Below are 15,014 nucleotides of genomic sequence, written 5' to 3' on the forward strand. Positions count from 1 at the left end.
CCACCCCATATTGCAGGGAAATAGGCTAAGATAGGAAGGGGGACCCCAGGATTTACCACCATCCTCCAACAGACTTCTCCAGCCAACCCAAAACATCGCTGAGCTCCAACAGCCACCTGAAAACCTCCCTTTCTCAGACAAAATCTGTTTGGAAGTTCAGCTGAGGATGCCATTAGGAAAGGAGTGCATATAAACTTCTAGCAATGCTTAACACCTCCACAAATAAACAAACAATTAAATGGCAGCGAGGCAATCCTGGAAGGTGGAGCTGTGCGGTGCCCGCCTTCTTCAGCGTCCCATTTGGTATCAATTAGCAGGGGAAGGAAAACAATTCTGGGTGATAATGAACTCCGAATTGGGTACATATTAGAGCAATTAAAGCCATTTTTTCAACTGATTAATTTATAATCAATAATTAAGATCCTGAGGGAAAGAGGGACTGGGCAGAAGTCCTACTCCAAAAATAAGCAATGTGGCTGAGCTTCAGGCTAAAGCTCACCACTAAAGCTCAACACCCTCCACACTATGGTTTGCCATTTTCCTGGAAATCTAGGTCATTTCCAAAGCAAGAGAAAAGGCTCCTGCCAGCAGGACATGCAACTAGTTTCACTCCCACCCAGGAACAACACCAGGGCAGTGAAGGGGTAGAGAGTCCAGAGGCTACCTGAGCATCTGCAGCAGGTCCCTGGGGCTCCCATGGCCATGTACTCACCACCAGTGCCAGGCTCACACACTGGTTTAAGAACACTAAAGGAGCTTGGGCCCATCCATGCCTACCCCATGGCTACCTCTTTCTGCAGGAAATACAGCACCTCAGTAGGCAAAGGCTAGCCAGACAGGTCCACCCTAACCCTCCAGTGCCACCACAGAGGGATTGGCCTCTACCCCCAAGCTGCAAGGATTTATGACAGCCAGCGTCTTGCCTCAGCAGATCCAGGATTACCCACCAAGCAGATAAAGACTCCTGAATTATCTGGATGAAGTCTGAGAGTTGGTCAATCATGAAGGACTTGTGGTGGTACAAGCCAAGGTCCAAGCCCATCAGAGCCTGGTCATGGGGGTCCCTTGCTGGGCTCCCAGGCAGATCATTAGCATCACAGAATCACAGAATCATCAAGGTTGGAAAAGACCTTGAAGATCATCTATTCCAACCATGAACCTCACACTGACAGTTCCCAACTACACCATATCCCTAAATGCTGTGTCAACCCGACTCTTAAACCCCTCCAGGGATAGGAACTCCACCACCTCCCTGAGCAGCCCATTCCAACGCCTAACAACCCGTTCTGTAAAGAAATGCTTCCTAATATCCAGTCTAAACTTTCCCTGGTGCAACTTGAGGCCATTCCCTCTTGTCCTATCACTTGTTACTTGGTTAAAGAGACTCATCCTCAGCTCTCTGCAACCTTCTTTCAGGTCTCCCCTCAGCCTCCTCTTCTCCAGACTAAACAATCCCAGTTCCCTCAGCCGCTCCTCGTACAACATGTGCTCCAGACCCTTCACCAGCTTCGTTGCCCTTCTCTGGACACGCTCGAGTCATTCAATGTCTTTTCTGTAGTGAGGGGCCCAAAACTGAACACAGGAATCGAGGTGTGGCCTCACCAGTGCCGAGTACAGGGGCAAGATCCCTTCCCTGTCCCTGCTGGCCACGCTATTTCTGATGCAAGCCAGGATGCCACTGGCCTTCTTGGCCACCTGGGCACCCTGCTGGCTCATGTTCATCCGGCTGTCAATCAACACCCCCAGGTCCCTCTCTGACTGGCAGCTCTCCAGCCACTCCTCCCCAAGCCTGTAGCACTGCTGGGGGTTGTTGTGGCATCCACAAGCAACCTCTGAAGACTTGTCCAACGTATCTCTCTGGGGTTGCATGAGACGCAGTTCAGGCAGGGATGGAGAGCAAAGGCAAACCACAGGGACATGAGCAGTCAGGCTGCCCTCTGGCCATGGGCCGTGTGCTCAGGATGGTGGTCAGCCCACAGGTCCTGCACGTCCTTGGCACTGAACTTGTGTTTCCTCCCTGCCCTGTCTGACCCGAAATTGGGAAAAAATTACCATGCCAAAGCCATCGCTTTAATCATGCTGGAACTGCTGTTATCACCATCATCTCAGCATCTTGATTTTCCTGATTATTTTCTGCACTCCCTGCTCAACAAATCAGCTCAGAAAGTATTCTCTTTAACCTTTTTTTTAGCTTCTGTGACAGTAACTGCTAACCTCCCTGCCTGCACTGCTCCTCTCATTGCTCCACGAACATCTCGTTAACCTCACAGGCAAGTTCCCCCTGCTCCTCCACACAAGACAGCGGGGGTCCCACAGGACAGGAAAGCAGGAAAGCTGGTCCCCTCCACACACCTGCCTGCCTGCCTGCCTGCCTGCCTGCCTGCCTGCCTGCAGGCCCGGCTGGATGGCAATGCAGCGCTGGCATGCCGGTTTCCTCCCAAAAATAAACCAGAGCCAAGTGCACCAACCCCCTGGCCATCATGGGACTGGGAACCAGACACACAGGTTGCCTTTCAAAGTTGCCTTCTGGAAATACTCCTGATTTTTGAGGGGTATTTTACATGCAATGAGGAGTTCATGTTACAGTGGATTGGACCGTATTTATTTCCATCTGACTCCTCTGACGAGCTCTGCCTCCAACTCATCCTCTTTAACTTATTTGCATTGTTATCTGGTGCACAACAGAGCCAGCACGCAGACTTATCAGAAATGTAATCTCTGTAAAACCCTATCTGCACTCCATTGAGATTGGTTTTTTTGACGAAGAAATGTGACAAAAAATTAACAGATGTTGCTCAGACCATTCAATGGGACGGGAATCAATTATGAACATTTTTGTTCCTACAGTCATCCCTTACTGCAAACGCATCTTAGGAAACCCTCTCCTGATCGAAATGAAAAAGCATTTCTTTGTAATAGAAGAATAATAAATGATAGCTATCAGCCTGCATTCTCTGACACGGCGCCGGTCCGCGGAGAATTAAACTGCCACTGTACAGTTATATAAATGTTTAATTTTTTTCATCTTTGGCCACAGTAGGGTTGTCTGGAAATACATTATCGCTGCGGATGCCATCCCTCTCCAATTAGCATGGCTGGCAGCGTGGAATGGGTAGGTGACCTCCACATTCCCCTCCTCGTGGAGTCTTACAGGGTTAACTACGGCCATTTAACAGACTCTATCGAGAATTAATACAGCGATCAGCTTCTCTCCAGAAAAAAAAAAACATTCGGCGGCGCAGATGGCAAGAACTCTCTCTCCCCCGTTTGACTCTTTTATGACAGCAAAACAAAGGCTTTTAATGATGTTTACCATGAATTGAATTAAACAGCTGAAGACCAGTTCATAATCACAGCATTTTGTTTTCATATCCTTAAGTCTTTTAGCAGTGGGGCTTCCAGTTGAGCCTCAGCTACAGCTTATCTCAAGATATAGCCAAGCGCCCCGAGGCTCTCCTGCGCTGGAGCACCAAACTGCATTCAGGCTTCTTAATTGAAAAAGACAGGATGTTTGCATAGGATGTTTGCATCCATCAGACATTAAAAGCGACATTCATGCCCAAGTACAAATGACGGCTTGGGCTCAGCTGAACTCCTCTGACTTCTTTCCTCTAGCTAATACCGGTCTGGTTTCAGAGCAGGACTTCATCCCTGCACATGGGGATGTGTAAGAGTTGAAACCCCACCACCTATTCGGGGGAAAAAATACAAACTTTCACCCACTGGCCTGAGCTAATCCCTCGTGGGATGCCTGACTAATTGCCTACACACTCTGATGACCTTTTGGAAAAGTTGCATGGACAGCGCCTGCGCACAAGCTCCAGAGACAGCAAGCAGCAAGCGTGGGGAAGGGCTCACTGTCTGTGCTTCGGAGAGGAGCGCCGGCAGGGACCAGCCCCAGGCACGGCGCCGGTCATTCCTGTCCTAATCCCAACTCCACTGCTCGCTCGCTGTCAGGCGGCTGCTCAGCGCCTTGGGTTTTCCACTTGTGAAATAGAGGATAATCCTAACTGCTTGCTTACCTGACAGGCGTGGCGTGAAGATTAATTTCTATCTACCCAGCACTGTGACGATGTACAGTGTTATCCCCAGCGAGCTCTAAGCATCCTTATTGTGCACCCACCCAGGCAGCACCAGAACCACCGGATGGTGCCTGTGTGGGTCAGGGGGGTGGTGGGCAGCCCCCCAGGGCGCACGGCGGTGGCTCACCTTGCTCAGGGCCTTGGGACCCCATGGAGGGGACGCTGGTGTTCAGCACATCATTGACGGCCGTGTCGCAGTAGAGGCCCCGCTGCACGTCATGCTCGCTGTCCGTCTGGTCGCTCTCCTCATGGCCGCTGTCCTTCAGACTGTTCCCCTCCAAGTCCTTGAACGTGGAGCTGCTGGGGGAGACACAGCCATGACTTACTGAGGGAGACAAGGTGGCACCCAGCACCCTGTGGCATTGCAGTGAGACCTGCAGTGGGGATAAAACTGCCACAGCTCAGCCTCGTGCCCTGCAGGGACGGGGATGTCCCCAGCCATCCCCAGCACCCAGTGGCAGGGCTGGGACTGCTCCCCCAGCACAGAGGGCTGGGATAGGGGCTGCAGGGGTAGGGGGGGCACCCCCTGCTCAGCATCTCTGCACCCCAAAACAGCATCCAGCCTGCACCACCTTGCAGGCTGCTTCTGCCCATGGGTACTGTGTGAGCCTTTGCGTCAGGCTGGTGTGGGTATTGTGGAAGCTGAGAGTGAAGCAGGATTTGAAAATACAATTTTAAGAGTATAGATTAAATGAGCTGTTTCTATAACTAGGCTCCCTGACGTCATATTATCCCATATTGAAGTTACACAGGATCTAAACCCTAACTTTTTAGGTTATAAGCCAAACCCTAATCACTTAAAGTTTGAAAACAAAAGTCTTCCTGGAAATGGGAATTTCTTTTCATGATGACGACACCATTCTTATTTTTAAAAATAACTCGGTGATTCTGGGTCCAAGCTCACGCAGCTCTAAGGAGATCTGATACACAGTCCAACTCCTTGACAACCCCTGCAAGTGCAGCCACTTCTGGGGGGACCTGAGGGTGGAGCTGCTCCCAAATTTCCCCCAAGGGCTGAGCAGCTCCATCATCCCACCAGTACCCAGCTCCTAGGCCAGAGAGATGGAAGAGTTTCGTTTCTGGCTGCATTTGGGATCCTTCTGCTGCTACCCGCTGCCCTCCAAGGGGTGATGGCCCAGGACACCCAGCTGCAGCGAACCGCAGGGACGTCTTGAGATGTGCCTGCCCTGGGTGGCACAGCCATCGGGGCATCCCTGCACCCATCTGCACCCATGGCCCCAAACTTTGTCGCCGGATGATTTGGTGTGGTATGTTGGTGGAAGATGTGGCCTGTGCTTCAAAGCCCCAAAGAGCTGGAGATTTTCATTACTTTGAAAAGCCCTTTTGCGTCTCCACGGAAACCAAGCAGACCACCTACCATCTGATGCTTTGCAAAAGCACGCAAGGGGGGAGCTCTGAAATACATATAAATTGGTAAACCTTCAAACATTACCTTTTAAATAAAGATGTCCCTGTTGAAGCCACTGGCTTTGATTCCAGGCGACATCAAAGAATTTTAAGTTAAGAAAGCACTACAAATCTACAATTCATTTGTGTGCGTGTAGATGAGCGAGAGAGGCAGGCAGACAACACAGGAAAAGTACAAATAGATTAATTAAAGTGCTGGATTTGAGGAGATTCACTCACCAAAGATAGAAGAGCTACAACATCTTCATAAAGGCAAAGGATGAAAATGATGCCACAGTATGTTACAGAAAATATTTTTTTTGTTCTTAGATGTCTGCACAGCATTCCTAGTACCCGTTGTACTTAAGATACAAGACAAAGGTAGAAAGCGAGGGGAAACGCTGTCCTACACGGAGCTACTGTTCATAACGTGCAGGCAACCCGTGTTACAACGCATTTATCTTCCCCGCAGTGAACCAGACCGTAATGCAGCAGCCGCACGACATGTTTCCGCGGCTGACACTTCTCTAAAGGATGGGCAGGTCTTGGGGAATCATCAGCAGCAGCATTTCCCAAACAATACAGCCTCAGAGTAAGCCCTGCTGCGGCAGGCGGGAGCGCTGCTTGCCTTTATCTTAGGTGTGAACGAGGAAAGATTAATAGATTTGGGGTTTTTTCCGTATGCCTGAAGACACTCTGGCGAGGAGCAGCGTGGTGCAGGCAAGCCATCTCTCTCGCAATCGCATTAGCATCGTTAAACATCATGAGCCACGCAGGCAAATATACCTGCCCTCCACTAGCTGAACCCGAGCTGCTTAAACAATGTGCTCGCAGCTCTCTTACTCCTTATATTTTTAAGATGTAAACAAATGGGATCTCAGCCAGGCAGATAATTGGATATTTTTACTGCTCAGATCTGATCTCAACAGTTCGGGGCCGGCTCCTGCTCCCCGTTACACCCCTGCTACCGCAATGGCTTCTGCAGAGTCCCCGGGCGTGACCCCACTGGGCAAGGGCACGGGCATGGGCAGGGCCCCAGCTTGCTCACCACACACCTCGGTTGGTCCTTGGGGAGAAGGGGGGGAGGCGGGCAAAGAGCTGCCGGCCACCTCCTGTGCCCACATCCTGTGCAGGGAGACGGCCCTCCAGCCCTATGTGGCGGCCTCCTGATGAGTATTGATTGTGCTGTGTCAGTGCCTTTCCCTGCCTCGGAAACAGCCGGGGAGGCAGCGGCAAGCCTGGCCACCTGCCCCACGGGGGGATGCTCACCTCTAGTTTCACATAATCCAGCGGGGTTCAACTGGATAACCCTGCTGTTAACCTCCCCAAGACATTTCCTCGCCACTGCTAAGCTCTGAGGATACCAGTATTTTATCCAAAGGGTTAAATTCCCCCAAGGGTAATTGCCAGGTTGTAACTGAAACTGATGATTTCCTTTTTACCCATGGAAGAAAAAAGCCTAGCAAAGTGCTGTTTTGCCTCTGTATTCAAACTAAAACAGTGAGCAGGTATCCAACCAAATTACTTGCCGCAAACAAATTTTTTTTTTTTTCTTTTCCCCCCCCTCACATGGCAGGGAGATCTCACCATCCAAATCTATCATTTTATTCCTGTACATTCAAATAGAAGAAACTCTATGAATTTGAAAGTTGTCAGGGTAACAGCACTCCACCTAACTCACTGCAACTTCCTGGTGCGAAGGAGCCGAAGAGAAGAGAAAAAGACTTGCCTTTATTGCAAACCAAGAGCAATGGGACTTAATAGGAAGTAAATACTGTTTTTAAAATCAAATGATTACTCTTGAAACGTTTTGCATATTAAAAAAAGCAAGTAGTATATAACGCAGTAAGGAAGAACATTAAATAATCAGGATTTGGCTGGGCAAACCCAAGTGCTTTCAAGCGAGCCTACGTACCTTTTTATTAAATGAGCTCTGCTGTTCACGTAGTTGGAATCAAAGGAGTAGTTTTCAGTCTGGAAGGAGGAAAAGAAAAGGTAGACGGTTACAAATCTGATTTCCCCATGACTGGGAACAGCCAGGTTTGCTGGGCCAGGAGAAAAGCCAGCAGCAAACCCCACGGGAGGGAAGGAACATCCCAGCATGGGTCAGACCCCAGCGAGCGGGACGGAGCCAGGCGCAGAAAACTCCAGTCCCTGTTGGTCTTTCCACGGGCTTTCACCAAAAAAAAAAAGGCTGGCTGGTGACCACAGAACAATTTGCAGAGAAGAAACAATGTGACTACGCTCTGTTACAAAACTAATTGCTTCTAATTCCCTGATGGACTCGGTTCTGTGTGTGTCAATTTGACTGAAAGTTCAAAAGGTATTTTTCTTATTAGTGTATAATTAACATGTTAAAATATTTATTGCATAGATATGTAAATGCCAGCAAGGTAATCCCCTGCTGGAGAATTTAATGCGGGCACTTTTCTTTGTTTTACATCATTTCATTTGCAGAGACAGTGGGCTCTGTTATTAATAAAAAAGCAAACAATGGGTGACATGCTTAAAAGTTGGACGGGAGTGAAAGCAGGGGAGAAAAGCCAATGGATTTGTCACTTGCAAGCAAAACCCACTAACTCGCGCTGCACTTGAAACACCGTCTTTTAATCTCAGATTACATAGCCCTGGATTTCTGGTGCTGGCAGCAGGTAAGGAATCCAAAAAAGCAACCAGAAGGTAGGGAAGAGAGCAGGGTCTTACCACTCAGGAGTCCACGGTGGGAGCTGTGGGGTGGGACGTGGCAGGACATGGTGGGAGCTGCATGGTGGGATGCGGGGGGAGCTGTGCAGGGGGATGCAGTGGCAGCTGCATGGTATGATGTGGTGGGAGACGCATGGTTGAGTCACAGTGGAAGCCATGTGCTGGGACATGGTGGGATCTGCATGGCCTGGCCAGGATCCCACCTTGGCTTCAGGGACCCATGAAGATGCAGGTCTCTTTGTACGAGTCAAGCACCCCACTCCATCTGTCCATCCACCCGAAGTCCCCCCAGATCTGCAGGGAACCCACCTGGGCTCCCACCAGCATCACCCCTGGCCCGGGGAATGCTCCTTGCCCCCATCAGGCACCCTGGGCAGCAGAAGGGGCAGACTTTGCTCTGCCCCCCTTCTTCTGGGATGACTGTAGCATCCTCCCAGGACAGCAGCGGGGACAGCCACCTGCCCCAGCAGCCCTGTCCTGCCTCCTCTCTGCCGCCGTTCCTCCTTGCCCCAGCCCCCCGGCCGCTCTCCTTCCCAAAGAGACGCTCTGGGATACTATGGCCTGTTTTTTATGGCAATTATGAACATGGTAAAAATAAATGCATGCATCTTTAATGTCTCAATAAATAAAGGAAAGCAGAGTCTGCTGCTAACGTAATCACAATGGCAGGATGCAGGGAGTGGGGCCGCTGCAGCAGAGCCGAACGTGAAATCCAATCGTACCCCGGCAGAGGTTACACTGCTCTGCCAAGATAATAAAGCAAAGGCAGCGCTGGTTACGTGTGACCTTTTCTGAAATACAGCACAATATCTAATTTACCAAACAGGAACCTCCCAGAGAGAAACATGCAAGGAGCTGCGAGCTGGGGGAGTTGGCCTAGCACTCAGCACAGCTCGGTTATTACTTTCACATAGTAATTACTGCTGGAGAGTCACGCAGGAGATTTACTGCACAAACTACTGGTCCCTGCAGTTCCTGCATCCTCAGTCCTACAGGACGACTTTGATGGTTAGAGCTTGGGAGCAAATGGACACATGTATTTTTAAAATACACGACACCCAAGACTGTAAATGACACAGAAAATGCCTGATCCTGTGTTTATCCATCAATCCTGGCGCTGCCATCCCAGAGGGAGAGATGCCACCCCACAGCACGTCCCCTTCGGCGGCCCCCCGGGAAAGCGCAGCCCCGCAAATGGGCTCTGAGGGCAGCCAAGAGATGGAGGGCAGGAGAGATCGGAGACAGTTTGGAGCAATCCCTGCTCGGTGGGGAGTCCCCTCCACCACCCTGCGCTGGCAGACGTGGGAACGGCTCCAGCAAGCCCTGAGCCTCAGCTGGCTCTGTCCCCATATCCCGAGCCCTGCTGCCATGCCCAGCAGCAGAGTGAGACACCCTGCACCCACCACTACCTCCATCAGCTTCATCCCTATGTGTGCGCATCTCAGCCCTGGGAAAACCAGGAGAGGAAAAACAGGGTGGGTGGGAACCAGAGAGCAATTTTCAATATATATAGGTACATCACAGAGCTTTAAAATGCTCAGAGCACTGACACCGCATGGCCCAGGCTTCAGGGGCCAGTACCCAGGGCCATCCGCAGGGAATGCTGGTGCCACTGAAACCCCACCGCTGGCTGAGGAAATGCCTCATGTGCTGCCATCGCGTCTCCTGCCGCAGCCCAGATACAGACCTTGCGCTAAATCCCCCTCTGACCAACATCAACAGGAGCTTTGCTATTGATTTCTGACCAAAAAAGAAGACCAAATCCTGGCTCAACTGAAATCATTCACCAATGAGCAAATTCCTCACGATTTACATTGATGGACTGCAATAACATCCTTCCCATGCAGAGTCCCCCGTCCACACGTCGCCCCTGCTCGGGATGCTCTGCACCACGTCACTAGTCCACACACAAGCGAGCGGGTTCCCGTGGGGCCAGTCACAATATCCATTCCCAGGCTTCGAATCCCCTGCACCACCAAAAGCAGCACCACTAATGATGATTACTTCCAGATTTTGGACAAAACAAGGGTGAGAAATCTGCTTCCCTGGGCTGGGGGTTTGCACCCTCGGCGAGAGCTGCCTGCCCTGCCCGCACCGGCACAAGGGTGGGTTGCCTGCACTGCCCGCACCAGCACGCTCCCGCCGGTGCACGAGGCAGCCCAGCAGTTTATGAGGCCTCTCCTCAGCCGTGGGATTATTCGTCAAGGTTATCTCCATGCAGGCTAGGGGATCAAAACAGAAAAATAAAAAAGAAATGAGATTTTTCATGGAGAAGGGCTGCTTTATAGCTTGCATTATTCAATCGAAGTTCACTTGATTTAATTCTAGTTCATCCTGCGAAGTGCAATCACTTACAGAGGCAAAAAGACAGGGAAGGAGAGTGTCTCTGGCATGTCAACATTGTAATTGGGAAAGGATCCCCTCCCTCTCTTAACGAGGCCCAAAGAACAAAGTCAAAGCACAAAAAAGAGGGAAAAGGTAAGTCTGACTGGCGCCAATGAAAGTGTGCTCTTCATGAAGTGCATCATCGAGAGCCCAGCCCTCATCTTCTTCATTATTTTGGCAGAAGGAAACAAGCCGTTACTTTCCCACTGATCAGCATCACTCCTGTAGAAATTAAAGGGAAGCCCAGCCTCAAGCCCAGCCTCTCCTTTCCATGTCCAGAGCCAGATATGGCAAGGACCTCCTGAACAGCGCTGCCAATTCTTATCTCCTGCTCATCATAACACAAATAAAGGATGCTCACACTTGTCAGGATCTGACTAGCCCCTCAGCCTCTGCACTATAAATAAACAATACATTCAAGACATCGGGAAGCACCGAACAATACCTAGCATAAAGTCTGTGGTCTCAGCCTGCATTTTTCTTGGAGGAGAGAAACTCTGCTGTCCTCCAGGGTCGGGAGTTGCTTTCCAGATGCAGGCGTGTTGGTGTCAATGCCATCAAAGAGAGAGCCCTGGCTCGGCACACAGCTTACCAGTGCCTAATTTGAAAAATGCTTTTAACTGCTGCCTTAGCAACACAAATATAAATATAACAACAGACACACTCAGAATCAAGCAATCAGCAGGGAAATTTTAAACTTTTTTTCCCCCCCCAGTGGTTGCTTTTGGTTGAGGACTGCCAATTGCATTACATTAAAAAAAAAAAAAAAAAAGATGTACAAACGTCAGTACAACTCTTCTTGACCTGGACATCGGGGGGTTGACTTTCCTGTTAGCAAAAGGTCCGTTAGCAACAGGGCGCTGCTCTAACAACTGCTCACTCTCTGCCTTAGGAACAGAAATAAACCCCGGAGGATCCAAAGGCGGTTTAAGGGGAGTTAACGCAAGTGCCAGAGGAAAGGTCAGTGGGCTGCAGTGACTCTGGGCATGACTAGTGCTATGGACTGATGGAGAAATAGAGGATGCTGGCTGGGGTCGGTCACCAGGATTGGGGAGACGTGTCCTGGGCCGTGCCAGGAGGCTCAGATCAGCGCAGCCATGTCCCTGCCAGCCTGGCCGCCTCGGGGCAGATGCCCAGGATCTGGCTCTTTCTCACTCTTCCCTCTTCTCAGCTCTTTCAAATGTGTTTTTTTTCAAACCAAACTCTGTGGCAGTGAAATCCAGCTTTCCCCGCTGTGTCCAGATCCAGACTCTTGAAGGAAGGTTTGGCTCCTCGGTCAACACATCAGCCCCCCAGCAAAGTCCATGGTTGTTTGAAACTGGACCCATCTCTCCCGACCCGAAGTGACAGGTATCCGTCCCTCCGCCAGCCTCCGCCTCTGAAGACGACTCTTAAACCATCTCAACGCGGGTTTCTTTGCCCTTCTTCTCACTTCAGGGTGAAAACATTTCTATCTTTCTACAAATTATTGTAAACCTGCTGCAACCTCCTGCCAAAGCATGTAGGGACCCTTCACAAAATCAGCTTCATAAAAATGACACATTTAGCGCCACTTTTTCAGGGTTATCCCTTGAGCCTCTTTTTTTCCCCTAAGTGTCTTGTTAATAAAGCTTGCATGTCACCCTTTATTATTAAAAAACAAAGCGGACCTTTCTCCAAGGCTGCAATGTGCATCTCTCCTTTTGGGTTTCAGAAAATCCTCCTGAAACACGCAATGGCTCCTCATCCTCTGCATCAAGCTGCACATCTTCACCAGGAACACCGGTCTCCTGACCTTCCCTCCATGCTGCAGGCATCGTCGAGGACCACAGAAATGACAAATCGTTCCCAAAAATCCACTGGGCCTCCCCGGTGGGAAGGGCAGGGCTTGTAAGACCACTTTTAGTCCTCCTGTATCCTCGGTCCTGTTCTCCATGGGCCACTCAATCACAGGCTCCAGCATCTGCAATAAAACTGTTGCTGCCTGTTAGATCTTGCCAGCACTTAATTCTTATGATTTGAACTATATTGCAGGTGATATAGAATTCATGCAAATTATATAAAAACCCTCCAGCTGCACTTGGGAAACAGGGAAAATTTCAAAGTAAGGACCAGGTCAAATGAAGTACGCATCAGCAATGAGGGAAAGTCATTATCATTTAGCAAGCTGCTTATTTACCCCATGGGAAATAAATAAGCAGTCAGAGACACTTTCCCACCAGGAGCAGGCGCGGTATGAAACCCCACCAAACATCAAAATCTAGCCCCAAGGCCCCAGGAGGAACAGCCAGGCTCGTCCTGACGCTCTCACACCCAGCAAGGTGGCTGGTCTCTCTTCACACACCGGCGGGAGACTCACCAGATCCAGGGCTGGGAGCAGATCACAAAGGATGTCAGGAGAGATTTTCCTCCATTGTGTGTGATGCCACGTAATTAGCCCCTGCACTGTCGGCTGCTGATGAGGACACCGCTGCCTTGGAGCATCGGTCAGAGGCCAGGACTGGTGGCTGCAGACCAGCCTGGACGAGCAGCACGGTGCTTGACCCACTTGAGGAGCTCTGCTCCTCCTTCCCCACGCTCGCCACTGGCTCTGCTCAGGTGCTGATGGCATCTGCAGGTGAGAGCCCTGAGCACCACGGCCACAGTCTGGGAAGATGTAGCAGGAGACAGACCTGTCTTTCCCAGTTCCTCACTCTCCAACATCGGCACCTCCCGGCATGGTGGGTATCAGAGATGTGAGAGCAGCATCAGCCCAAGGCTTTGGGTTAAACGCCCGCGCAAACTCTACTCAAATAGCTGCTGGCGCTTCTACCATGGGGGAAAGTCGGCAAATGTTGATGGACAGAGTGGGGTGAGCAATGCCTGCATCACCCCAAGGAGCCCACCACCCTCTCCTCCGACAGCCGAGCTGTGCTGTGGCTCAGAGACCGCCTTCCTCTTTGGAAAGGACCCTCCTGGCCACCGGTCCCCATCAGCAGCTCCAGCCTGCTCCACGGGCACTGGAGCACAAGCCTGGGGAGAGAGGCAGAGGGATGCACCTCTGCTGCGTCAACAGCCCCGGGCAAGACGGAAGGAAAACATGAAGCAATTCCGCTCTTGTTAAGGAGCATTTAAGAGTCAGTCACCTGGAGGAGTTCAATAAAGGTTAAAAGGATCTGACCTCTGGCATCTCCCTTTGCAGCCATCTACCTATACCCCAGCTCACTGCTAAAGCCTATAATACAGGAGATTGCAAACTGTGAACTAGCAACATAGTGTCTCTGAAAAAGTAAGTGCATTTAGCATCTGATATTGATGTTTTATAATTAGATGTAATACAGCAGATCATTTTCCTGCCCTTGATCAATGAAACCAGGGTTGGTTTTGGGGTTGGGCTTTTTTGCAGACACTCTGATTGCTGCCTAAACCAAATGGAGCGGTGCCTCACTCAGTTCAGCAGGAATGAGCAGAGACGAGGATGTGCAAACACAGCATCCATTTAGATTTACTATCCCCGAAATATAAACAGAATATTTATTTCTGACCTTTTAAGCACTAATTCCAAATTTAATGAGGCACAATGAACATTCCTCAGAGCCAGACTCCATGGCTGCTTAACACCACTGACCCTCTAATTATTACTGCCGCTTAAATAAAGGGCATTTGGTTCTGATGGACATTATTAAACACTGAAGGAACTGAGTCCAGCCTCCATTTTCTCTTGATGAAATAAAAAGCATTGCAGAGAAATCACTGGGAGAGTTCATCCTTTAGCATCACCCCGTTCATCAGAGTGAGAAGTATCAAACCAGACTGTATTACGGCACAGGCATGCCCACTAATCCGCGTTGAACTCCTGTTCCCTTCCCAAATAAATACAGGCTTTGTCTTTTTTGTCTGAAAATGGATCGGAGGCAGGAGGAAAGGAGTTGCTGTGATGTGATTTTGAAAAAGGATATAGGATTAGAAACCCAGATTGAATCCCAAGAGCGGCAACACAGAATGAAGCCATAATTACACTCCTGAAAGCCACAAATAGTGTCACCTGGTTGATTTTGTCAACATAGCAGAAATCTAAAGTATGGTTATGAAGAGCAAAAATGCAATAATAAAAAACCTACCTTACTATAGATGGCACCTATAACGAAAAAGCTCTTTGATGGCTGTGGCACAGGGGTCCCTCCAACAGCACCGCTGGGGCAGGCACCCTCTTGGCACCACACCCTCAAAATCGATCAAAAAAGCAAAATACTGACCCAAAACGGGGGCATGCTTTCTAGGGGAGAGCATACAGATGTCTTCCCTGGACCATGAGTAGCCAGGATGCTGGCAATGCCCCAGCAGCTGCCCAGTGCTCCCCCCGGGGCTGGGGCAGGAGGGATTTTGGGGCAGGGGGGCAATGCCTCCCTCCCATGTGCCCACCAGTGGGCACAGGGCCGAGCTCACCAGCCCCCTGGGGCATAGCCTCCTGTGCAGGGA

General features: G+C 50.3%; 1 protein-coding gene across 1 annotated transcript in view; it reads right to left on the reverse strand.

Annotated features, from left to right (window-relative positions):
• The window catches only part of PCDH19 (protocadherin 19), a 60,562-nt gene that overhangs the window by 25,231 nt on the left and 20,317 nt on the right, over positions 1-15,014 (reverse strand). Inside the window, exons 3-4 of the mRNA XM_074882836.1 lie at positions 7,405-7,463; positions 4,210-4,379 (exon numbers count right to left, since the gene is read on the reverse strand). Of these exons, the coding sequence (XP_074738937.1) occupies positions 4,210-4,379; positions 7,405-7,463 (229 nt within the window). The remainder of the gene's footprint in view (positions 1-4,209; positions 4,380-7,404; positions 7,464-15,014) is intronic.

This window comes from Strix uralensis, chromosome 13 (assembly GCF_047716275.1).
Source record: "Strix uralensis isolate ZFMK-TIS-50842 chromosome 13, bStrUra1, whole genome shotgun sequence".
NCBI classification, from domain to species: domain Eukaryota; kingdom Metazoa; phylum Chordata; class Aves; order Strigiformes; family Strigidae; genus Strix; species Strix uralensis.